Source organism: Heliangelus exortis, chromosome 14, assembly GCF_036169615.1.
Source record: "Heliangelus exortis chromosome 14, bHelExo1.hap1, whole genome shotgun sequence".
NCBI classification, from domain to species: Eukaryota; Metazoa; Chordata; class Aves; order Apodiformes; family Trochilidae; genus Heliangelus; species Heliangelus exortis.
The window spans coordinates 1,614,636-1,641,093 of record NC_092435.1 but is presented as its reverse complement, the minus strand read 5'-3'; the positions used below and the strand labels follow the sequence as shown (position 1 = coordinate 1,641,093).

Genomic DNA, 26,458 nt, shown 5'->3' with positions numbered 1-26,458 from the left:
GAGAAAAGGAAAAAAAAAAAAAAACAGAGAGAGACTCAGAAGGTTCTACAAACACCAGTGGGGAGGGCTGAGAGGTGTTCAGAAAATTCTTTCTCCTTGTGACCTGCAGGACCATGATGTGTGTGTGGGCTGGTGTGGATTGCCTGGGGTATTGGTGGAGAAAAACAAGAGGAAGCAGTACTTGTGGACCATGAAGATGTAGATGGAAATGTGACTTAGCCTGAAGAAATTTAGGACAGGGTGCTGAATTTCAGCCTGACAGGCTGCCTTTAATGAGGTTTCCCAGTGCCCTGGTCCCAGGCTGCAGGTCAGGGCTGTGTCCCCTGGCTCTGCTGCCAGCAGAGGTGTGTGAACCTTGCACTGGGGTTCTGCACTGATTCAGAAAACCACCCTTTGTGGTCTTGAGCTTTAAAGCAACAGGCAACTGTTTCCTTCTGCTCTGCAGTGCAGGGGGAGAGAGAACCTCTTCTCTCCGAGGTGTAGGGGAAATGGTGGTGCCAAGCTAACAAGTGTCTGGCTCGTTTGATATGAAACTATACTCTGACACCCATTTGTACCAAAACCACCGTGATCCTGCCAGCCCAGGAGGGCAGTTTCTCTCATTTTCCAGGCAGCTTGGTAGCTGCAATCACAAGTTTTCCTGGGCTAATCATTAGCTGACCCAGGTGCCAACTGCAGATTTTCTTGCTTTATTCTTTCAATTCACCAATTTTGCATTCTTTATTTTAAAAAAAATAAATATATATATATATATTCATATGCAGAAATTAATAAATTATAAGCAGTTGAGCAAAAGGTATTGAACATGCATTTTTTCCTCAACTGTGCTCTTAGTTGCAATGAAATTATGAACATAGTTGGAATCTACTGGAGTGACTTTCTCACCATTTGGCTTCATAATGAACACCATGACTTCCTCCTGTGTATCATTCTTAAAAAAAACAACATTAGCAGTGGTCAATGATGGGTAAGGCACTTGCACCCTCGTATTGAAAATAATCCTCATATTGAGAAGGTGTCTTCATGGCATGGCATGCTGGTGAATAGTAATAAGGAAATGGGTTCCCTGATCCTATTGTACAGTCAGCTTGGTTCATCTGTGCTGTAAATTCCCATTAATATCAGAACATCTTAATTCCATTTCCCCCTACAATTCTAGAAGATAAGTTTGTTCCTTGTCTGCATTTTCCGTATCTTTCTTAATAAATGTCAGTTTGAGGAGCTTGGTTTGAACTAAAAGCATCCTGGATTTCTGAAAACGTGCTCACTTCCCTGAAGTCATTCCCTTTTTACTACCTCAAACTGGGTGCCTAAATCAATAATTAATTTTAATACTTTTTTGCAGTGGTACCGTGAGAGCACGGTTTGTACCCTTGATTTTTGGGGCCGTTTCTACTTAGTAGCCTAAAATTCTATCTCTTTTCCGCAAGGCAGAGATGTTTACAGAACCAAAGTCTGATTTAGCAATTAGAATAAAAAGCAAACAAATAAAGAAGAGAGTCCCTGAGATGCTGTTAAATCGTGTGCCTGGCGCCGGGCTCAGTTCGGGGGGGAGGGGAGGGATGACTGGAGGAGCCCCCTTGGTCCTTCTGCCCCTTCTGCCTCCCTGCAGTGAACACAAAATCAAAGTACAAATATGTTTTGTTTCAGATGCAATACCTAGAAATAACTTTCCTGGTAAAAATGAACTCGGTCTCTCTCTCTCTCTTTTTTTTTTTTTTTTTTTTTTTTCCTCTGGGCATTTTGGAGAAATTTCAGCGTGTGGGTGGGGGGAAACAAAGCCGTGGCTGTAAACAGGAACTGATATTGTCTCTGCAGCTGAATGGGGAGCGAAACTGAAGTGGCCTCAGTGGTTCTTTCGTACATCTGCGAGTCTGGAAACACTGGGATGATTCAGGGTTTGCTGATTAATACAGGAGCAAGCAAAATGGTGTGAATTAACAGCCATTACAGAGCTGGGCTGGATGGCAAATATCCCCCTAGAACAAATGATGTTTCACCAAGATTGCTTGGAGGAAGAGGTAATGGGTCTTAAATACAAATTAGAAGCAGTCCCATCAAAGCTGTTAGCATTAAGGTTTGAAAGCCAAACACTATTATGAGCTGTCTTCAAAACCTGTACATTTAGGAAGCATATCAGGCTGCCGGGTTATCTCTGTAATATTTCTGTCTCGAGCACTTTGGACTATTTCAAGCAGCTGACACTAAGAATTGATAGAAATCCACAACCAGAATGTAGCAGCTCTTCTTAGGGCTTTGAAGGCTAATTACTCTATTACATGAACGTTCAAAAGTTAAAATTTTTGTAGCCTATTTAAAGGCAAATATTATAATTATCAGTACATAAATACTAAAAGCACTGCTGTTAACAAAAAAGTACTCCCATATTACAAGTTAATCCTTTGCATACAGGAATGTTAAAAGAAGATGTTTGGAAACAGATTAGTTCAGCATAAGTAATATTCTTTGTATAACCAGCAAAATTATTTAATATGTCTCTAAAAAAAAAAAAAAAATCACACCACCTTAGATCAGTGTCAGGCAGATGCAGATGTAAATGTAGGTTATGGCCAAGCTGTGCTGAGCTATTTTTCCCCATAACAGAATTGATAAGAGACCTGCAATGAGGGTAAGGCCTGTAATGGAGACAAAATAGTATGATATCCCAGTCTCAGGCATCACATTAACAGCTTGATCTTGTAAGGATTCAAACACACACCTAAATTTACGCAGTGGGAGGTCATTCCAGGATTATTTCTGAGAGCAGAATGACTCGTGTGTGTACAGCCTCTGTATGCCCAAAGGAGGGGGAAAAGGATGCAGCAAAGGGAATAAAAAGAGTGTTGGGACTTTAGGTGCACCTTAGCTCAAGTTTACATTTGAATTATTTTTCCGCTTTTCTGTTTTGTTTTTGTTTGTTCCTTTTTTTTTCTTTTTTTTCTTGCATTTAGTATTAACATTTTATAAACGTGCCAGACTTTGAGTAAGTTTATATTCTAATCAGTTCAGCAGTTATTTGCAATTCTCTGGGGTTTGTTTTTTTTTTTTTTTTTTTTTGCAGTCATGAATTGCAGCAGTGAGATTTGCCCCTTGCAGGAAGGAAAACTGCCCTCTCTCCTTGGGCACAGCAGTAGCAAAGGCAAGGAGGAGAAAAGGAAGAGGGAAAAAAGAAAAAAAGGGGAAAAAAAATGTAACAAAGACATTTTTTCCTCTCTTTTTTTCTTTTCTGATTGCAGGCTGCTAATGTGTTTCTTCCCTTTCCAGAAGGGCTTTTGGAAGCTTCTTCTTCCATAACAAACGTGTTTAATGTTTCCTTTATTCTCCAGGATTATTAAGCATAAACTGTTACTGTGCTGGATTGAAGGGCAGTTTACGCGGCCCTTGGATCTGGGCAGTCGTTTTTTTTTTGCCATTGCTCCAAAGGGCGTGTTTAAGCCATGAATGAATAACCGTATGAACATTATTTTTTTTGTTTCGTACAACCCCCTTTTCCTTCTCCTTTCCAGCTCAGTCAGCACACTTTCCGCAGCAGCATTTTAGTTTTCTACGTGGAAAACGCTGCTTTTATCAGAACAGATACCGAAAAAAGAACGAAAAACACTTTGTTTTCTCCTTTCCCTCCCAAGAGATACCCAGTGACTTCCTCTATTAGTCCATTAATCGCCGTAGCTCAAAATTCAGCCTGATCAAAGGAGCAGAACGAGGTTGAAAAGTGCAGATTCTGGCAATTGACTTGACTGTTTAGATTCCCCGCTGAGCTCATTTAGAGCTGGAATTAAGCTATTCCTGCTGTATTTTTCGTCCTTGGCTCGGCAGTGCTGCTTTGCCCAGCGCCGCGCCGGGGGAGCGCTGGGGGCAGCGCGGCCCTTCCCGCATCCCGGTCCCGGCATCCCCATCCAGCCCTGCCTCTCCCTCTGCCAGGAGAAAACTGAGAAAACCTTGTTTTATTTTGCTCAAAGGTCTTGTGTTTCCATTGTGCGAGCTATTGGACTGCAGAAAAAGTGGAGAGAACCTGTTAACCGAAGGGGGGGCAGGTGTAAATATTGATGGATCTCTGGTGGTTGTTTTTTTTTTCAATTAAAGCATCAGGTTTCGGTCCCCTCGCCGCTCTGTTTACCGGGGTTGGTGCAAGGGTTAGGAGTCGGGAGGAAAGATTTTTAAAAAAATAATAATAATAAAAAAGAATTTGTAAGCAACATGAAGTTGTTTACAAACTGAAACGTGAAGTTTCTGGTAAAAGAAACGTTCTGGTAGAAGAATCGTTTCTTTACGATGTAGTAACTCACTTAAAGAATGCAGGTTTTTTTGGATGCCTGTTTATACGTGCAGTTAGAAGAGAAACTGGTGCTGTTTTGTCTCCTTAATAGTCTTGTTGGTTCTTGTTTGCTTAAGGCAAAAAATGCAGACTGCCCATACCTGTGTTGTTCATAGCGATTAACATCTGATTTTGCAATCCTTACACATCTCAGATTCCTATTGATGTAACCAGGAGTTACAAGTTCTCCAGGAACAGTGTTGTACTCTTGATGTCATTATTTGTGGTTCTACAGTTCCCCAAAGTGGGCTGATGTTTCTCAGAGAGAGACAGAGAAATTTGATGTGTAAGTTCTTCTCTCGTTAAACTGAATTATTGTTATTGAAATGTGAATGGCATTCGATTATCAGAAAATATTATGTGTTTAATGGTTTAAGAGTGCTTAAGGTCAGCAAGAACAGAGGAATGCTGATACCATCACCACAGAGTGTGTGATAGTCCTGAAACGTGAGTAAAACTTTAACCAAAAAAGATTTTGCGAGACATGTTGGTGTTTTACCATAACATAGGACTTTGTCTAAAGTCTCTTATGTTTATTTATGTTGTATTTCTCTTGAAAAAAAACCCAAACAAACAAAAAACAAACAACCCCCCCCCCCCGACCATTTATTAAGAACTTCTTTTAATTAAGAAAAAATATTGGCAGCAAGGGAAGAAAGGGACAAATTTTGTGCCCAGTCCAGAGTCCGAGTTCTTTCCTACATAGATTATGTGTATGTCTATAAATTTTAATTTTAAAAAGAACTGTGACCTGTGTGCAGTAAGATTAGAAAGGGACTCCCAGCTTGGATATGATGCTCCTTTCTGGGTTGACACTATATATAAAGCTGCAGTGCTTCAGCTTACAGAGGTTTCCTCAGATTTCATACTTGATAAAGCACTTGTCAGTATGGTAAACTAAAATCTTACTCTCTCTGATTTTTTTTTTTTTTTTTTTTTGGCTTATGGTAACAGTATTGAGACTTTTGATAAGATGAAATGCTGTCTAGCTGCATTTAAAATACACATTTTTGCCTCTCTCTTTCTTGATTAAGCTCAAGGGAGGTTACTTATGTGCTGTATAGATTACTGTCAAACTTAACTGAAAGTGCAGTTGAATTGTACTCTGTTCTCTGAACAGCCTATTTTCTTCTTCTTCTGACTGGGTACTAAAAGGCTTTTATTGCTGCACTAACATTTTCCAAATAAAATATTTTTGCCAGTTTCTGAAGAAGGCAGAACAAGTACCACCTTAGACATGCTGGAAGGAGTCCTGGGCCACGGATTATAAACTGAAACAGTTGGCCAGAATAAGGAATTAAAGTAATCCCTGATATTAGGAACATGGAAATGAGATGACCTTCTGTATATGCCCTGTGTGAGTTTCTAACCCAGTTGCACTGTAGGCTCCCCTTTATCACTGTTCCTCCGTACCTTCACTGAGCAGAAAACAAAAGGGATTCTGCTGGGGACCTTCAGCACATGCTTGCAAATATCACAGATTTTAAATGCATTGTGTTTTTAACAGTAGTTCGTGATTGGAATGACAGGAAGGAAATGAGCAGAAAACATCCTATTCTATCTCTGTATAAAATCTTGCTGGTGAAAGATACAGTTACCACGATAATGATTGGACACTAATTGATTCATTGTGCTGGGAGACAAGCTCTGAGGAGGAGGCAGCGGGGTCATTTTCTTGCTCCGACTCCAGTTGTTTGCTGAGGAAGGGCTGGAGAGGGTTATAAAGCTGCTGCCACTACATTCAGCGCATGTTTTTCTCAGAAAAGAAGAGACACCGCCAGCCAAGATCTCTTTCCTTTGGAAATTGTGGCTGGGAAGGGCCCCTCTGGCTCAGCAGACAAAGTGGGCAGTCAGACAGCCCCTTTCCTGAATCCCAGGCAGGCACCAGACGGCTGAAGGAAGAGAGGCACCAGGCTGAATTAGATTGCCTCCTGCTTTGGACAGTGAGGCAGGGAGGAAGGTTTAATTGCTCGGCAGCTGTTCATTTTTTCCCCTTCTCCCTCGCTGCCCTCCTCCCAGCTGACCCCAGGAGCAGCCACAGCTTGAGCCCCAAGGAAGCCTCCCCAACTTGAGGGAACTACCAAGGTTTCTGGACTCGTTTTTATCAGCCTTTATAGCCTGCCCTCAAGTCCAGCAGCAAGTGGGAAGAGAAAGGAAAGTATTAAAAGAAAAAAGACTCTTTGGCACAGCCTGGTAACGTGTTGCTTTGTTTCTGGGTTAGTTTGTGCAGAGGTTTCTGAACGCTGGTGGTGGCCGGGGCAGGCTGGGACAGGGGACAGGGCAGTGACAGACAGGCGTCTCAGGTGGCATCTGGTGGCATCGTGGGCAGCTCCTGGCATCCCATCCGAGTGGACAAACTGGGAGAACCTTCAAAGGAGCCCCCTGCCATGTGGCACTCGCTGCTGCTGGATTTATGAGACATTTGAGATTTCCTCTCCGGAGCTGCCGTGCCGTTTACAGAGATCTCCCAGCCTGCTGCCTGCCAGCCTGAATGTCAGTGAGGTTGATTTGATGGTGCTCTCACCAGTAAAAGAGCCTCCACACCGTAATGTTCATGACCTGACTATTAAAGTAAAAGCTTTTTTGAACCTCAGAGAACTTGCAGGGGAAATGCCCAGAGAGCCGATGTGCAGCCCCGCACTATTTGGGAGCAGGGGCTGTTGTGGCACGCTCATCTCTTAAAATGAGGCATAGTTGCTGCTTATTTTTATGATATCTTTAACAGCATAAACCAAAAACTTGAGAGTGAGCACCAGCGCAGGGGCTTGGCACCTTTCTTCAAAGGCACAAAACTGGGATGGGGATCTTTGCTCAGGGCCGCTGGAAAGATGCAGGGTGTCGTTCCTGGAAAGGTGGCATTGCTACCAGATGCTTTGGTGGTCAGAGGGATTTGCATCTGTGAGAAATGGATTTAAAAATGAGGTACAGTAGCATGTAAGTGATTTTTTTTTTTTTTTTTTTTCTTTAATCTGTTCAACATGCAGCCTACAATAGCTCTGCCAGTTAGATTTGAATTAAAACCGGCTCCACAAGCTACAAAGGCTCTTGATCCTTGTTGCTGGGACTGGAAAGCCATTGTGGCATCCTGATTAGTGCTGGTGAAATCAGAAACCTTTCTCGGGGCAGATAACAATCTCACAAATGAAAATACAACCTGTTAATCCTGAATTTTGACAAGGATGGTTATGCAACTCCAGGCCAAATCCCGGATGTGTCCTTCGTCAGAAAGGATTTGCTGGTAGGGAAGGGTGCACCCCTGCAGTACCCTCTCCCAAAAGCACCCCTGCTTTATGCCAGGTGTGTGGCTAGAAGCAGGAAGAGGGATGCTGGGGGTGAGGCTTAGCACAAGAATTGGGGTTCACATGTTGGGACCAACCCCTCTGAAGTTCTTGGCTGAAGTGTCTTAGGACGGGGCCTCTATTTAATGTTCCACTCACTGATGTCAAAGGAGGGGTGGTCTGGCTGGGGCCATCCAAGCTTCTGCAGTCCCATAATAGTCCCTTTAATTATGGGTAACAATAGGTTCTGTTTTTTTCCTATGTTAATGACAAGTTCCAGGATATAAATAACTGCAATTAAACCAAAATACCTAATGATTTACCATTTGACACCTATGCAGTCTACTGGAGCCTCGGCTGTGCAAGGAATTTTTTCTTCTGCCCTGAATACTTTATAATTGTTTTACAAAGAGCATATGGATGCTCTAGTCATTAAGAAATGCCAACCAAGGTACATTGTGGCACCAGGGAGCCGAGAACAAATAGCCATGCCTATGCTGAGGCTGTAGACAGCTCTAATTTTGGAAGTGCAGCCATGTTTTGTTTGACTACTTCTGTATATTGACCTTTGGTTTTTAAGGAAAGCACAAACAATCAGGATTGCTTTATTGTAGGACCCATTAACTCCTTCAGGGACTGCAGTGTCTGTTGGTAAGAGCAGCACACGTGTGGCCCTGTGCTGCAGCCTCTGAGCCTCTGCTGCGTTTGGATGTCTGCAGGCAGATGCTGCACATCCCTTGCTTTGTGCACTGGGAAGAGCCAGTCTGTACATCAATACACGTGGCAATAGGCCTGTGAACTCTAATCACATCAGCCGAGGAGATAGGGGCCACAGAGGGAGAGGAATTTTCCTCTGCTTTCAGTGGGGAGGCATGGAGTGCTGTGTCTCACTTCCAAGACTGGATGTGATGTGTTTGATGTGGAGCCCGTGAACAGAGTTGCTTAAATACACAAGCGTGCCTAAAAATATAAAAATAAAAGCGGTGCTATTTTAAGACTCTGGGATCAGGGATTATAAATAGCCTGGGTGGTGTGTTACTCCTGGCTGGGTGTGTCAGTCCTAAAACATCACCACAACTGTCACTTCCCTTTGAAGCAGCTTGTCAGCTAATGACTGCGGCGGTGGTGGAGCCTCCTCTGCCTTCCTAAGTTCCCTTGATAAGCACAGGTCAGTGATAAGGTGGTCTCCAGGCTGACATGTCCATCACACAACCTCTCCCTGTGTCCCTGTGCTGCTGCCTGTGAGCACACAGAGGTGGAACAGGGGGGTCAGGCTGGCAGGGGGGCTGCGGAGCTGGGGTGCAGCCATGGGGGGCACAGCAGAGCTCGCTCCGCTCAGCAGAGGCTGTGGGGACAGGGCTGCTGAACCCCTCACCAAAGGCAAAACCATAGTTGTATGATTAAGGGTTGTTCTGGGGCTTGTGAGGTGCAGCTTTAGTGCTCTCTGTTGCCAGCCTTCCTCAGTGACTGGTTGGGGTTCATCTTCCTGCTCTCATCGTTTAGGCTTCTCCTGTGGCCAGTGGAGGAAGAGATCTGTAGAAGGTGATTTCACCTCACCCTGGTGTGCATCCCCGAGATGGGATGGAGGGATGTTCTCTGTGGAGAGGGAAGCCTGGACAACACTTAAGCTTGGCCCTTTCCTGCTGGAGTTACCTTTGTACTCCATCACTGGAGGCAGCAGCAGCTGTGGTGATCCAAAAGTCTGTGAAGTTGGAAGTCATACAGGTCCCTGAAGCAGCTGACTTCTGCCTCAGAAAGCAGTTTTGTTGCTGTCCTGTTTTTCCAGTGAGGTGGCTGGAAAGAAGTACCTTTGATGGTGATCCACCACCTCAGTACCATGGGCAAGTGACTGGGAGACAGGCACTTCTCTGGAGGCTCTTTCCAGAGGAATTCTGGCTGACTCCTGCTCAGAGTAATGATATGTTTATTTGCAGTATCTGGAGCCAGGAGACGTCTCTGGGTGATAGGGATCTGGAGACTAGTAAACAAAAGAAAGCAAGGTTGGAACTTAAGCTGTAAGAAGGTTTGTTTGGGTCTGAAGAAAATAACTACAAAACCAAATAGAGGGTGTTCAAAAAGGTCTGCAGTGGTCTGTTTCAGGACAAGGTGCAAATGTGTCTGTCAAGCCCCTTCACTAGTTGGATGCCAAGGTCTGGGTTATTTTTACAGGGAGTTCTAAGCAGCCTGTACCCAGAAGGTGGAGAACAGGGAGCTTGTTCACTGTTCTTTCTTGTCATAATAGAAACAGGCCAGGGATGTCTCCTGGCGCAGCGAAGTCTTCCCCAGAAAAGGAGAGCTTCTTTCATGTTCTCTCAGTGGAGGAAAGTTTGCGAGTAGGCTGTGTCTAGCATCTCTAGAAGAAGAAAAACACCCTGGTGTCTGAAGGTTTCCTAGAGTTCATGTTGAATTCTTCCTCCAAACCTGCTTGTAACACAGAGGAGCTGTGTCCTGACATGATGCTCCCCTAGTGCAGAACAAGCCACTTGTATTTTATGGTGATAGAGAAGATGATTTTCACCAAGAAATGAATGGGGGCAGGAGTAACAGATGAAGATCTTGTGGGTTCAAAACCAATAAACTGGCAGCTCTCTTTTCAAACTCAGTTGCCCTGGACTAACCATTTAGAAACAGTATTTTGGCAATCTGCTGACTGCAGTGGGCACCTGCATTCTCTGCACTGCTGCTAATCAGGGGGCTTCTGGGGGTCGTGGCCCTGGACATGGATATGAAAAGTTACAGTAATTATCAGGTCAAAAATTAAAGCCTTTGTCTGAAAGTGAAATTGTTACTTTGGTCAGAAAATGGGGACTTCTCCCATCGCTGGCAGTGGTCCGAGCTGCTCCTGGAGGGCAATGGGAGGCCTGATTTAATGCTCCACGTCTTTTTTTCTTTTATGCTGAACTCTTAATTATGCCTGCATTTCACTGCAGATTAGCAGGGAGTGCAGTGCAAGCCCCAGCCCCCTGGGGTGCAGCAAGTGCCCGCATCTCCTCTGCCTCAGCCTTGGGCTGTGTTCACAGAGAAGATGTGTGGCTCTGTAAGGATGCACACACATACACACACACACACACACACACACACACACACACACACACACACTCTGTTAGGTTATGAAGAAGCTCAGTTTGCTTTTTGTGCCTCCCCCCCCTCCTTCTTTTCCATAATCATTGCAAAACAGGAACAAATGAGTGTGTCACTTTAAACCATGAAACCACTTAGTCCGTAAAGACAGATTTGGCGTCTTTGTGCTGGCAGTGACAGGCCAGCTCCATAGTGATCCCACTGTTCTCCCTCTGCCCCGCACCCCGCCGCTGCTCCCCACCCCCTCCCAGCTTTGCTTCGTGTTTGCCTGCCTCTGTTTTTGTGGTTGGTAACCAGCAAAAGAATGGAATGGATTTAATGATTTGTTGGCTGCAGTGCCGGCATGATTAAGTCAATAAAGCTGCAAGCTGAAAACAGACAGTGTAGTTACAGTATATGACTTTAACCTTGTTAATGCATGTTTACGTCCTCCTGCCCACTGTATAGCTGTACATTGCATAAAGAAGATCTGACCAATCTTTAACCCATTAAATAATTCATAAAGTGAGAGCAGACATCAGCTACTTGCGGAGCGGATCAGTAACCGTGGGGTCAGCAATAACTTTGGCTCCCTGGACCATATCCAGCATGTTTAAACTCTGGTGATGTCACCAGGCGAGCTTCTAACCTTCATCATTGGGATGGGAACAAAGGGAAGTTAACTGTTGACATACAATGTCCCTGCAGAAGAAACGCCAGTGCTCTGCAGCATCTCTGCCTGGCAGGGAACATGGATGAGCTCCAGCCTCCTTGCTTCTTTTGTACGCTTCCCTCTTTCCTTGAGGCAAAAGTGTGGCTGGCCAAATGTTCAAAGGCACGTGTTTCCTAGATTCCTATTATCTTAAATGACAGAGGCATCCAAGTCCCTCAGAATTTCAGGGAAATGTTGGCTGACTTGAGAGAACGGTGTGGTGGAGGCAGTTGGATGTTTTTTTTTTTTATATTGAGGATAAATTTTGAATGAAATCTCCTGACATGCAAAGGACAGAGCAGGATATATAATGAGGATGGTATGGGGGAGAAGCCAGGGACTGTTCTCAGTGCTGTAAAAGCTCTCACAGTAAGATACCAGACTGGACTTGCAGGAAAATCCTAGGATCCTCACCAATAAGTACCTCGTCCAACCTCTTCTCCTTTTTTAGCAGTCAACACACAAAAGGACTGGCTTCTCATAGCACACAGCCCTCCCAGCTGGGCACCCAGGGATTCTCCAGGTGCTGTGATTTCCATAGTTGTTGCAGTTACCTCTTTTCTGGCACATAAGAGGCAGGTCATGGGATCACAGGACGTGTGGCTGTGACATGCTGCGCTCCACTGGTCTGTGCACCCAGGTTAGAGGCCTTAGGGAACCATTAGGAGCTGGTGTAGTTTAGTGCTGTTCTGACATAAAACCAGCTGTGGCTGGACCTGGAGGAGAAGAGACACAGAGAGGAGGACACGACACAACCTTGTGTGCGGAGTCAACCAGGAAAAGGCCTTCCAGCTCTCACCAGTGGAGCAGAGTTCTGCTTCAGGTTTTTGGAGTCGTAACCAAAGGGCATGGGAGAGGCACTGATGCAGGAGACTGAAGACATCAACCCCGTGCTGCCCCAGGAGATGACCCTCATCCTCCTACACAGTAAGAAACTCAATTGCTTTCAGAGGGAAACTGAGACAGAGAAAGAAATGAAACTACTTGTCCATAGTCACCTGAAGTAACTAGGGATGATGGAACCTGGCTGTGTGAGCCTGAGTTCATACAGACAGCTTTTATCCTGTGACTTGGTCCTGGAACAAACTCACCTTTCAAGATCATCTCCTTTAGGCATGACTTGGGAATTCACCTTTAGTGGTCCCATTTTCTCTGTTTTCTTCTGACAAATTGGACACTCACAGTCTCATGAACTAACCCTCTGCTGTGCAGCCAAAGAGACACTTGCTTGTGCAGGTAAACCCATCAGGGTGTTGCACAGCATATATCCAGGTGTATTTGCAAACAGAACTCTCAGATGTCTTGGACTATGGGAGCTATTGAAAGAACACTGATAAAAAACTCTTCCACAGTTATTTGTGAGCCAGGTGGCTGTGTACACCAGAGCATAGCTCAGAATCCACAACATCAGCCCAATAATGAATTTTCCATGTTCCAAAAGACAGACACCTTGAGCTGGAGATGAGAGCTGGGACCTTCAGTCTACTGTTGCCAGCATCTGCAGCCAGACACTCAGTTGTTCTTCCCTGTTGCTTTATGATTGTGCTTATAGTCTGGAGTTCACTTACCCTGCTGGGTTTTTTTGTTTATTTGTTTTATGGGTTGGTTTTTTTGTTGCTTGGTTGAGTTTGGTTTTGCCATAATCCAGAGCAGCTGGAATATGTTGAATATGCTTCAGAATTTATGTCAATTCAAGTCTGATCCGAGTAGAATCAGATTTTCTTTGGTTTTAGCTTGGAACATTGTATGATATGCCTGAAAATTTTTCCTTACCAGTCTGTTGATTTCAATGAATGAACTCACAGACACCTAGTGATGTTTTATTATCACTCAGCCACCATAGGGTATATAGCAGCTCGTAATTTTTGTGCATTGACTGCATTTTTTTCCTGCTCAATGGAAAACAGAGTTGCTGCAAGCATATGCTAATGCTGAATGGGGGGTCCCAGCTTCTGACCCATAGCTAATATCCTACAAGTCACATGAAGCAACCAAGGATTCTTGAGCTGGAGTTCAAAATGGCTATGTTACCAGCAAATAAACACCATTAATTGCTTCTAATAGTTCATGCAGTGGTTAAATGACAAGATCCTTATTAATATGTGTGTATATCACTCTTTTCAGTGTGTGTGAGGGGGAGTATGAAGTGGTAAAATTATTGGAAATTAGTGGGGAATGTTTACAGGAAGGCATAAAGAACTGTCAGTGGAGGAAAGCAGCATTTTATGTTCTTGTCCCGGATGACCTTGCTCCAAGGACAAATCAGAGCTTGATGAAATGAAGCTGCAGATGGCTAGTGATCTCAACTCTGTAATAATGAAATGACACAAGAAAAAAATGAGACATCTACAGTTTGTAAATATAATCTGAATGGAAGGGGAGAAAAGGAATTTTTAAGGGGAGATTGAGTTGACTTGGTTGCAGCAGTTCAGCTTCAGGTGTTTTAATAATAATTTCCATTAAAAAAATAATAGAATCACTCATTGTTTCCCATACTCAAGGTCACCTTAATATTTTTTTCTTTTTAACATGTCAATGCCATGTTTTTAAAAATTTTATCATAAGGACTACCTAGTCACAGCCCATTTCCTATCCATCATTTTAGCATATTATTTATCACTGAATTTTGTTATGTAAGTTGGAGTGGTGATTTTTGGCACCTGACTGGGCAGGTGATACAACCATTTTTTTTTTTTAGTTCCACCTGTCAGGAAGGAGTAAGGTTGTGACTGAAAAAGTGATGTGATACTGTGTGCCACAGCTTGCTTTGGTTTTTGCACTTACATGAGAAATCAGGAGTATGCACTGTTGGGTTTTGTGTGTGGGGCAGGTTTCCCTGCAAAGGCCTTCTCAGAAGCAGTTAGGCAGCCAGCTGCTGTTGTAAGTTAACAAGACTTGGGTGACCACAGGCAGGGTGAACCTTTGCAGGAAAAAGAAAAAGAAAGTCATGGAAAGGACCTGGAGAAATCGAGGGATTTGCAAACCTCTCTGCAGTTCACAGAACTATTCAGAAATGGGCAGATAGGGAACTGATCTCTGCCATTAGCTCTTTCACATTGTTAAAGTGAAACCTTCACCTATTTTGGATCAGGTATTTTCTGCTCTCCCTAATACATGAATTCCTCAGCCAGTCATTGTGTTTCTCTGTCACAGCTTCTGCTGGGTGCTGAACCAACCCAGCTCCTTTTGAATCTCATTGACACCTCTGAGAATACACCTTGACATAACACAAGGATTACTTGACTCAGACAGCTTTATAGGTACAAGATGTTGTAGTTTGTCATCACAGCCTTCTAGAGACAGGCAGAAGGACTACCAGCTGAAACTGGGTGAGATAACTACAGTTTTGGATTACCTCATTAAATTTATAGGCAGTCTGCCCTCCCCGGGAACAAGAGCGTGGTGTCAAGGATTGGAGAATCATGATAAATGTACAAGCAAAATATAAATGTTTTGTTCTTTGTAGAGAATTACACTTTGAATCTTGACAATATATTATAGAGACAGGTACAAAGCATCCATCTCTGCATCTTTGGGTGTATACATATAAAAACAGTAACAGATACAGTTAAAGTACAAAGACTGGTGGGAATGAGTTCTACCCTAGAGCATTTTTCTCAGGCTGAAGAGAAGTGTTTTAACACTGCAGGTACCAAGGTCCCATCACCACCAGGCATCTGGCAGAGCCCTTAGTCCTGCTGGGAAGTTTGCCTTTCTTGTGGAATGGTGGAGCAAAGCTGTTCTCCAGGCTCCCTTCACCATGGCCTGGCAGTTTGTCTAGACCAAAGTTTCTATTTGCAGTGGAGCTGGTGTTGCCAGAGTCTTGATTGTGCCTCCTTCCATGCACTGCAGTCCCTGGGAGGTTATGTGTGGCTGTGATACACCCATTCTCCCATCCGTGCTTTGACTCAGGCTCTTGGATGCTCCCAAAGAAGTTCCCACTGTTCTTTCTAAAAACATGGTGCTGGAAGTAGCCTTACAGTTTGATTTCAACTTGCCTCCTTTAGCAGGATGTATTTTCATCTAAGAGAAAAATCACTGTTGCAATGATTCACTCTGGGTTTTCTGGTTTTCTGTTGGTCTGATTGCTGCTGCTCTTCACTGCCGTGTTCTGACGGGTAAAACCAGCTCTGAAAACATTGGTAGAGTCTTTGCAAAAAGCTTTAACTAATGCTTTTTTTTTTCTTTTTTTCTGTGAGGCGAAGTGGACTCGGTTTCCATCTTATCAACATTCTGGGTGTGTTTTTAAAAGTGCTCTGGATACTTTGAAAGGATTTTGGTTTGTTTTGAACAGCATGAAGCAGCTATAGGGAAATTAGTGTTTCATCTGCTTTGCTTGAAGGAAAGATATCCTGATACAATTGCTAGCCAGGTGTGGTGATCTTGTCATTGCTCCTAGCAAAGCATGAGGACTACCTTTGAAGGAAGCTGTGCATGCTCATGCTGTATGAAAAGAACAAAAAATTAAAAGAACTTTTTTTAAAAACAAAACTGTATTCACAGATCACTTACAGTCTTCAAACAAAGCCTTTTCCTGACTGTCAGCCCCAAGATAAGCTTAGAAACTTGAGTCTAGTAGTACTTCACATGCTTGTATATCAAGTAAATGGGTGAAAATGGGTAAAAAAACCCAGCCACTGAGCCACATAGTTTATCTATGTTCATACATTGTGTTAAAACAAACAGACAACCAAAAGCTCTGGAGCATTTCTGATCTGAAAGGTTGTTTTATCTTGAAGAGTGTCTCTGAATTGTGAACAGAATAGAGGAGAGAAAAAAGATGGAAAACTTGCAAACGGAGAGTTTTGTTCAAAAGCAAGAAGCAGTGGCAAGAAACATACTTAACCTCTGACTTCTCTGTGAAGCAAATGATTGTGGCATCTCACAGCCATCACACTCAGGAGGGAGCTGACATGATTATTCTGCCAAGCCATGACTCTGGATTGTGTTCAGAATGTGACCCTGGATTTTGTTGGTTTCATTTGTGTGCATTGACCAAATAGATTCATCATCTTATTATCTACTTTGGTTAACAGCTGTGGAGGCAGTGATCCTCCTTTGCAAGGGTAGCATCAGGGTTTTCTATCAGGCTGCACTTGGTTACTGGACACCAGGAGTCTGTATGTGGCTTCTCTGTAGATCTAAACATGGGACTCCTACAACCATGGAATTCTATGGGTGAGACAACTTTAGTACTATTAGTGTTTTAATTGCTTAGTTTATAGTATTTGTAGAGTGCCTAGGAGCCTTAGTTGTGCCTAGGAGCCTTAGTCCTTGACTTCAGAGCAATAGGCTGGTTTTGGGTTGGTTTTTTGTTGGTTTTTTTTTTACTGTTTGATGTCTCGGTAAATACTTCGAGCTAAGTTATCTTTGGTCATGAAAAAAACCTCGTGGAAAAAGCAGTTTGTCCCTTCCTCCTATTTACAGCAAACATCTACCCTGAGTGACCCATTTCCTTTGGTCTTTTCCTTTTATTCTGGGCTGCTGTGGCTCATCTCAACAGCCCTTACGGTTTAAGCTCTGTAATTATTGGGTTCAGCTGGGTGCTCCATTGAAAGTGGAGGGAATATTTCTCAAATCAGCAGTGTCTTTTGAAATGGAATAAGCTTTGTAAATGCAGGTACTATGTGCATTTTTAATTAGACGTGTTGCTGTTCTTCCACCACTGCTAATGCTTCCAGTTAGGCAGTGCTGATCTTCCCCACCTCTGCAAATACCTACCAAAATTTGCAAAGCTGGCTGTCTCCCTCTCAGTAACCTTGCTGTGACCTGGTTATCTGTTAGAACCACAAAGAATTCTGTCTCTAATTAGTCCATCTGTTAACTATTGAAATTCAGTTTCAGGTTTAGTTTTATTGTCTGGGTCTGTAACGTAGTGCTGAATAGTCTCACCTGGCAGCTTATTTCTTATAAAGCAAATGTGCCTTTCCAAGAGCCATTTTGGTGCAGATAACTGTCTTTTCAGCATTGGACAAATGACTCTGTCTAGCAGCCTGCAGTCCCCTTCATGCCCTCACTGAAATAAATTGTACATCTCCAATAGCTCTGGGCTTAAGTCAATACAATTTAACATGTACGTTTCTTTGTTACATTCTTTGGAGTTACACAGTAAGAGCAGATGGGAAAATTTAATAATAATAAATGAGTTCAGTGTTTTCACATAGTCCTAAAAAACAATGAATGCTCTTTATTAAAGATTGGAGGGGGTTTTACATATTTGCCAAAAGCAATTAAGGCTCTAGCTCAGATCCTCAGAAAGTCTTGCTTTTATATTCTTTTTGGACTATTTGTTAATGAGGATTAAGAGGAATTAGGAGCCATAAATTTCTTCATTCTCACCTAAGTGAAGCCACAGAGTGATTACAGGATACATAACTAAGTGCTGAGGACTGGAGTTTATCAGCTGCCTTCACACAGAGCAATTCATCTCCCCACTCACTGCAGTTGTGCATCTCCTGTGTTGTCAGGTGATGGGGCTGGGCAGGTCGGGCTCGTCAGTGGGTTTTTAGGATGAAGATTCATAACTATAGGTAGCAGGTCTCAGTGGGACTGTTTGAACCCTTTACATTCAGTGTGGGCCTGAATATTTTGTAGGACCAGGCCCACACTCACTACAGCTGGATGCAGAAGTTTGCAGACGCGCTCGCCCCGAGCAGCTCCTGCGCCTGTGCTGGGAAGGACTGGGGACACTGGGCTGTGACAGGGACTGACCACTGACACAAACAGTGCACATTTCTGCAAACCTGGAGCCTGAGTCTTTTCTTCTTTCTCTGAAAAGATGACATACTCAGTTAAAACCGTGGTCCCAGTGCCTCTTGAACTGAAATGGCCACACTGGGGTCCTGCTGTGTGAGTTTTCCTAGCAACAGGAACACACCCTCTCCAGCCCTGGCTCTCCAGTTCCAGGATCTGTTTTTTAGGGATTCAGCCCGTTTCATGTTGTAATACCAATGCTAGGAGAAAATGGCAAAAAGCCTAATACCTGCATGCAAACTTTTTTTTTTTCTTTTTTAAAGTTGAAGAGTAAGAATCCCCCCGTAGCCATCTCTACCCCCCAGAGTAGTTTAGAGCTGTCTTGGCTTCACAACTTTTGGGGTGTGAACACCCACTTCCATCATTCCCCACTTTGGTGCTGGACAACTCCTCTCTCTGCTGTCCTCCTGGATTTTAAAATGGGGAAGTCCAAACTACAGACAGATTCAGACTGTGGCTTGTTTGGCTCAGCCTTACTGTGGGAAGGAAAGTGATTTTTCTTGGGGAGTGATGAAAAGGAAAAATGTTTGAAGTTCATTAACCTTTAGTACATATAGCAGTGTCCTTTAGAGTACACGAGAGCTATTCTTAGTCATGACGTTTAAGGTGGTTTTTTTTTATTGTAAGGGAATACAGTAGTTCCCACTAGTGGTGAAAAGAGAGAATTTTTTTTTTTTTTTTTTTTTTTTGGCTGTTACAGTTCACCTAAACGTGAACTACAGAAAGCAAGATTTTTAATTCATTCCTTGTCCTGCCATCTATGCTATTGTGTCCTAATTTCCCCCAAAGCAAAATTTATATCTATAGATTGAGATTGTTTCTTTACTGGCTAATTAAGTGTTATACAACTTTGCTCTGGAAAACTCAGCAACCCATTCTGTGTACTTGCAGATGAACTTTGATGATTGCCATTATTGCTATGGGGTGCCTGCAGACAATCCCATATAATTAAGCTGTTGGACTACCACAGCACAAGAGATGTAATTAGTAATGTGATTTACACTTCTTCATCATTAATACTATGGAAAATCAACATTATTTTCTTGATGATGTTCAGGAGAAATTAGAACGAGGTGGACATGATTAGAAAAGGAGACTTTAATGTTATGACTTGTTAATGCAATAGCCCTGAGCCAGACATCAGAATGATTGTCCTTGCACTAAACTCATTTGCTTCAGTAAGCACAGGCCCTCTGCACGCAACAAGACAAGTTTGGAGGAAATTGGATAGATGGCAGGGACTTTGGTGGTATGAACATTTCAGTGCCTTTCATGTGCAGAGTACACAAACTGAATCCCTGCACTTTCAAATATTCCCCTAGAGGCAATCTGCATTATTCAAAGCTTAACTATGGCTGCAGAATCCTGTCTGACATGAAAGCAGAGTGCTCGCTTTACATGAACTTTCATATTTACATCTGTAGTAAATCATATTTACTTTTTTCCTCCCCTTTCTCTTTTTTTTCTTTTTTTTTTTTTTTTCTGTGGGAGTGAGGGAGGGAAATGAGTAGGAGGGAAGGGGGAGGAAGAGAGACATCCAGCAGAATAGTAACCAAAGCACCAGAAGCACCAGTAATAACATCTAATCTTACAAAAATGTCCATGAATAGGAATGATAATGAGAGCAGTGATGAGGTACAGGTTTGTGTCTTTCAGTAAATTATCTAACAGGCATTTACATTTCATCAATTGTGTTTTTGCATGATAGACAAAAGTGCTACAACAAAAGGAGGCACCATAAAAATGAGTGATTCCAGTGACCTTCTTGGTAATTGCTTTTACAAGGGATGTCTTGGAAGGACTTGGGTGATTCCTCATGGTGAAGCTGCTGTGGAAAGGTGCCCCAGGCCTGAGAGCCTGCCTGCTGACAAATGCCTCCCAAAGCTTTCTTCTGGCCACTCTAAAACATGGCTGGTATCCTGTTTTCTCCAGCTGAGCATGCTTCTAATTGTCAGATGTCAAAAGGCAACAACCATTTTCTTCTCGCTTATCTCCTGATAACATTGATTCTCAAACAAAGGATGTGGGCTTCCATTCTGAAAACAAAGGAAGCGTGGCCCAGCTAAGGATGCTGGATATAATATATGTACTTCTCCCTGCCAATAATAACAAAACATCATAAATAATGTAGAAGCTGGATGTGAAAATGGAGAAAGGGGCACGGCACACTGATACTGCTGTGCCTGGTACAGCACTTAGAGTGTCACTCCCCTGTGTGTCCTCAGCAAGGCCTCAACTTCTTCCCTCAATTTTCTCTTATACTTCCCTGGCTACCTTCTAGCTCCTAAGATGTTTAGACTTCAGGATTTTTTAAATTCATTTTAAAAATTTTTTAAAATTCATATTTTGGGATTATGTCTTCATGGTATTCTTGTGAGATTTTTTTTTCCTCTTTCTTTGGAGGCAAGTCGTTGGCTGGTGAAAAATCAACTCAGATCATTCAGTGGGAAGTCTACAGCAAGGCTAGTTTATACCATCTAGAAATCAGGCTCACTGCATTACTGATTTGTGCCTGACTACAATCTGACCCTGCATTTTTACATGTTCTCTTCTCCTTTCACAATTAGCTCTCTCTGTCTGATCCTCTAACCCACAAGAACCATTTCAGTCCCAAGCTCATGTCTTCCCAGTCTTTCCAGATCACTCTTCCTTTCTTCTTCATTTTGTTTACTGATTGCTTTTACTGTAGCTTCTCCTTTATATTCCATGCCAAATCCTACTCTGATGCAACTTTTCTTCCCTTATGTCTTTCAGTGTAACAGTTGGGGAACTGGTGGGAAATGTGACGCTTTACTCACATCCCTTCTGCCAGCCAGGCAGCCATGTGACTCCAGTAATGCTAGTGAATCAGTCCCATAGCCTGGGGCTAGTCACAAAGAATTTTGGATTAACCTTTTGCTTCTCTCACTTCTTGTGCTGATCCTCAGAAATCAGAGAGGTCCCCAGCCCTCCAGTGTCCTCCCTGTGACACGTGGGTCCACGTGAATCCACAAGGTGTTTTGGCCTTGGGACAGCCAAAGACTAGAGAGAGGACATCAGCAGAGGGGATAAGGGCTTCTGTTGTTATCTCCCTGATGAGATTAATTTTTTTTTTTTCATCTGTCTTGGCAGGATCAAAATGCTGGAATTGTTGCCAGGCTCCAGGAGCCGAGCTCCATCCCAAGCGGAGGCTCTGTGCCGGCACCAGCCACGGTGAATGGGTACACCATGAGGAACCATTTACTGAAGCAGCAAATAATGAAACGACAGCTGATGCAGGTATGATGCTGGGTGCCTCTGTGGGTTGCTGTGCAGTCCACCTCACGGGGAAGGACAGGAATAACTGGAACAGAGAAATCACCAGTTCACAAACACTAAGGAGTGACCAAGAATTGCTGGGTTGAGTCAGACTAAGGCTGTGGCGGGTCCAGGATGTTGTGTCCAAGAGAGGTCAGGGCCAAGTGGTGCTCAGCAAGTCCAAGTGCAGATCTGCCCGCTTGTATGCAAGGGAAGGATTCAGTCACCTCCATATCATTGCTGTCATCCTTGGTCAGCCACAAAATTGGGAGGGAAGATGTAAAGAAGGGAAGCTTGGAGAGTGAGTCAGCCCCAGAAGAGATATTCTTCATGCTTGCCTTTCTCTCTCTGGTTCCCTGAGGATTTACTTGAGCAGATGTCAGACTCCAGCTTGTCCTGGACTTGGCTGGTCTCTCTAGGAACAGAGGTCCCTGTATGAGGTTTGTAACATGCTGTGTGAAGGAGCAGGGATGGGGAAATCCCAAAGAGGAGGTGGGTGAGGTAGCACTGAACATGTACCTCTGATCTCTGGATCTTACTGATGGATTTGGGTTGAAGAAGCTCAATTCTTTGGATGGGAAATGTAAAACCCTCAACAGAGCATTGTCCTGTTCATTAATCAAACTTGATTCAGAATCAGCTGTTCCCTTATCACCAATTGGCTTCAAGTTTATCTCTGCTGCTCTAACACAGCAGGAGCAAGGCCTCAGCTTCCACAGCCCACAGAGAGTTTCTCAGGTCACAGCTGCTGTCCACAGCAGGAATGCAAGTGTGGTGGCAGGGTCTGGGCTTAAGTGGTGGGAGATGCAAATCGGATCACTTGAAGTAAGTCATGAGTGCCTTGCTCAAGAAGCACCTGCTAAGGATCCCTGCCTTCCTGTGGTTTACTGCTGTGCTTCAGATAGAAGCAGCAACAGAGAAGCACAGAACATGTTGGTACTCAGGAGCAGAGCCACCTCCAGCTCGGGTAATGGTCAGCAGCAGTCTCCTGTTTGTCAATGTGCCCCTGCAATGCTGCCACAGATTCTGGTCACTAGGAGACTTCTGGCCACCTTTTGTCCCCACGTCAGAGAACACACCCCAATAGTCAGCAGGAGAGGTGCTGGGGAGACACCAGGATTCCTGCAGCCTCCAGCTGTGCTGCACTCCTAAGCAGGGGAATGCAAGAGTCTCCATTTTTGTCCAGCTCCCCCTTGGGTTTTGGAACACCTGCACAGCGTGTGCCAAAGGCTGTGCTTCCTGGTGCTGGTGTCAGACACCTCTGAAGGAAGGAGCATGGGAGCAGTTAAGATCTGGTCTGAAATGAACTGTCTGGGCTGAGTCTCCTCAGGGGTGTGGGTGTGTGTGTATGGGAGAGGCTGTTAATGGTGACAGTGGCTACACTTCAAGTGTCTGCTGATATTCTTGTTTGTCAGGAGGCTGCAACTTAACTATTATGCCCCTTGTTTTCCAGGAAAAGCAGAGACAAAACATGCTGGGAGTAACATCTGAGCAGAGGACTTTGTTTGCAGCTCAGCAGATAAATCAGTTTCAAGGTAAGGAGGGAACTGGTGTCCCATGAAGAACTTATACTAGGACCTGGAGCCTGGGGGCTGATTAAAAACAGGGCACTTAATGATTCTCTGCCCTGAAATAAAAGCATTTCACATTTTACCACGTATCATGATATTCACCCATTCCCTTATCACTCCAGTTATAATTCTGTTAGACGAGAGGCCCATGTAATGAAAGAGAAAGATGGAGCAGCAGCCTTTAGAGGCTCTGCCATGTTCCCAGGGTGAACGTGTCCTCCTCAGCTAACACATCTCTCTCTACACAGCCGTGCAGCAGCCTCTTCCTGCTGACTGCAGCCAGGTGATGCCAACTCCTCCACCCAACCACCGCATGCTGCCCTCTAATCCAGCCATGCTCCAGAGCACCTTGGGCTCTGGCATGTCCCCAGCGCCTGCCAGCCAGAGCAGCGGGACGATGGTGATGATTCCACACAACCCTGGCAAGCAGCAAGGGATTTTTCCACCTAATTCTGACTTTAACATCCCACTGAGGCCAAGCCAGAACTCGCTGGGCATCAACTCAGGGTGCCAAACAGCACACGGCCACTCTGCTGTGCGGCCAGGAATGCCGATGGCGGGCTTCGGTTCTGGTTCCTTAGCAAACCACTCTGCAGCTCAGCAGCACTTGAGGCAGCCGAGCGTGCCGAGGATCCCTAACGTCTACCCCAGCTCATCTGCCCAGATGTGGACGCCGACGGCTGTGCCAAGAATGCCAAATCAAAGCCAAATGGATAGCAGCATGCAGCAGTTCTCCGGGAACGCTCTCTTCTCCAAACAGAACGCCAGGCCGAGCGCGCCGGGTCAGCAGTTCTCCCAGCAGGCTGTGGTGCCACCGAATCAGATCGCTCCCGGCGTCCAGGTCAGACAGATGCAAAAACTGAGCATGGGTCAGTCCGGCCAGGGCTTGAGCTCAATGAGTAATCAGAACTTGAGACACAATTTAACCAGAGGACCGTTGCCAGCTATGAATGTTATGAAATCGATGCCACAAGGAGTGTCTGGGTTTAACCAGCTCAACCCTGCCTCGGGCCTGGGCCCACCGAGCTACCCTGCCACGGGCCAGGCGCCCGACGCCTTCAGCAGGATGAGCGCGGCTGCTGAGCTGCCGCAGTACGACTTCGTGTCCCAGCACAGCAGTGCCATCATGCCCAGCAACTGCACTGACACTGACTTCCTCGACTCCCTCATGAAGAACAGCAGCAGCAGCAACGATGAAGAGTGGTTGAACAATCTGACAATGATAGATGACATTTTGGGACAGCACGCTCAAAGCTCCGGACACGTTTAGCTGGGAGGGAAGCATCCTCGTTGTAAATAATGTCAGGTATAGCTCTGGAAAGTAACAGACAACCCGTGGAAGCCTCTTTCAATACAGAACGAAAAGACTCAGCCAATTCTTTGCCCGCATCAAAGTTTAATATTGGCAGTTTTTCAGATGACTGTGTATATTTGAATATTTTGTAAATTATGTTTTCCTAAACCTTAAATGTAGAAGTATTTATACTTCTTTGCTGGACTGTTTGTAAATAAATCTATAGCATAACTTTTGGTATTATTATAGGGATTTCATTATACCTTGTTATAAATATGCAAATAATATTGTTAGTTTCAGTAATACTGTGTATTACAGCATAAAATACTTATGTTTTTGACATAACTTAACACATGAACTAGGGGTGTCATTGCAACCAGACGAAGCAGAAATCAAATGTGGCATCTGTTCTCTCATATCAAGAGGAAAGATTGAGAAGTTGCATTTAAAAAAAAAAAAAAAATTTGGAAAAAAAATCCACACAAGGAGCTGCTGATTCTCTCCTGCCTCAGTCTCGCAGCTCTGTTCTGGTATGTGGGTCCCCTCCAGGCTCACAGTGCATTCAGGGATCTGCCCACAGAGATCCATTTGCAAGGTCCTGGGCAAGTTCTCACCACGTTACACTCCAACATGTTGATTTGGCACTGGCAACGTGTCATCCACTGTCATGCAGTGAGTGTGTGCTGGTGCTGTGCCCGGTGTGTGCCGTGCGGCAGGCTGCGGGGCACCGCGGTGCCGAAACAGGGCGGGTGGCACCGGGCAGCCTGGGATGGGCCTCCCCAGAGAATGGACCTGACAAGGCAGCTCTGGTTTGCTCACCTCTGCCATGTATATTTGTAGTGTACAGGTGATTTGTTCCTGGTTTTAAGGCTTTTCATAATTTCTGTTTTAATGTGAGCCTTTTTTTCAGGGGAAAAGTCTATAAACATTAATAGTTAATTTTTGATGTTTTTCTGTCAGCAACTATTGTCCTATGTATATTTAAGAGTCTGTTTATAAAAGATTCACTGTACTGTAAACTTCTTAAAATGTTCATACATTGTGTAATCATATTTTAATAGTCACGTCATACTTCGCAATACATTTGTAATATAACGTCAGCTTCAAGCACAGAATGTTTTTTTCTTCATACCATAATAAACTGCCAGGGGAAAATTGCATACATTTATGTCCTCATTTCTCAACTATGGCATTTCGTACCTGCAGATATTTGAATTAATTTGATTTGTGCAGGATGTTACAGTGCATGCGTGCTGTTAGTAGAAGAAATAGGCTAGACAAAGCATTGAAGCAGGCTTTAATTTTATTTTAGGGTGGAATTTCATATGTCTGCTTGCCTTTTCCAGTGGAATTATAGGTGAACACAAAATTAATCTCTGTTGGTTTTGCCTTTTTTTTTGCATTTTTATTTAAGTGACAGTTCTTGTGTTTAAATGTTAAATCAGTTGGCCCATCAACAAATAAAGCCATGAGGAGGGCTGGGGCTGCAGCAGTCCCACCTTGCTCATTTGCTCGTTCATCAGTTCCTGCGAGGGTGACGGCAGATACAGAATTTCATTTTTTTGACACAGAAATCATCTGACAGGAGAGCTGGTGCCTGCCCTGGAGGAGCTGAGGCTGGGAGGAGGGGTAGGAAGAGACAGGAAAATTTTAGCAGTCTTAAATAAATTCACAAATAGAATCAGTAGCTAAAATTGCCTCATTTAAACAGAGCCAGACGCTGGTCCAGCTTCCTGGGGCTGGTGGGGAAAAACATCAGTGGTGCCCTTTGTCCTGAGTGCACTGTGGGCACTGCAAGCCTGAGGAAAAATCCTGGAGGGGATTTCCCTCAAATGGGTCCATGCTGGTGCGAGGGGTTTAGCAAGGTCATCCCCACCATGGAGTCCTAGAAACCCTTCCTCCTGAGATGAAAAAGGCAGAAATCAGCTCCTGAAGTCAAAAACGAGAGGGAAGCAGTCAGGTACAAGCTCTGCTGCTGGTGCTGAGAGACTTCTCCCAAGCTGTCCTGGTTTGAGCCAGGATGAGACCAGTTTTCTTTCTTGTAGTTTCTGGACCAAACCAGGACACCAGCACAGCCACCCCAGGGCTTGTCAGAGATCTTGTGGCTTCTCAATGGCACAGGCAAGTTCTTGTGATACACCAGGCCCCAGGGGAAATGGCCCTAACCAGCTTCACCTGGGGAATGTCGTGCACCTGTGT

General features: G+C 44.2%; 1 protein-coding gene across 2 annotated transcripts in view; it reads left to right on the top strand.

Annotated features, from left to right (window-relative positions):
* The window catches only part of MAMLD1 (mastermind like domain containing 1), an 82,915-nt gene extending 57,496 nt beyond the window's left edge, over positions 1-25,419 (top strand). For both annotated transcript variants that reach the window (XM_071757405.1, XM_071757404.1), the window contains 3 exons: positions 21,230-21,376; positions 22,848-22,929; positions 23,214-25,419. In XM_071757405.1, coding sequence (XP_071613506.1) covers positions 21,230-21,376; positions 22,848-22,929; positions 23,214-24,235 — 1,251 coding nt within the window. In that variant the 3' untranslated portion in view covers positions 24,236-25,419. The remainder of the gene's footprint in view (positions 1-21,229; positions 21,377-22,847; positions 22,930-23,213) is intronic.
* Positions 25,420-26,458: the final 1,039 nt, after the last annotated feature.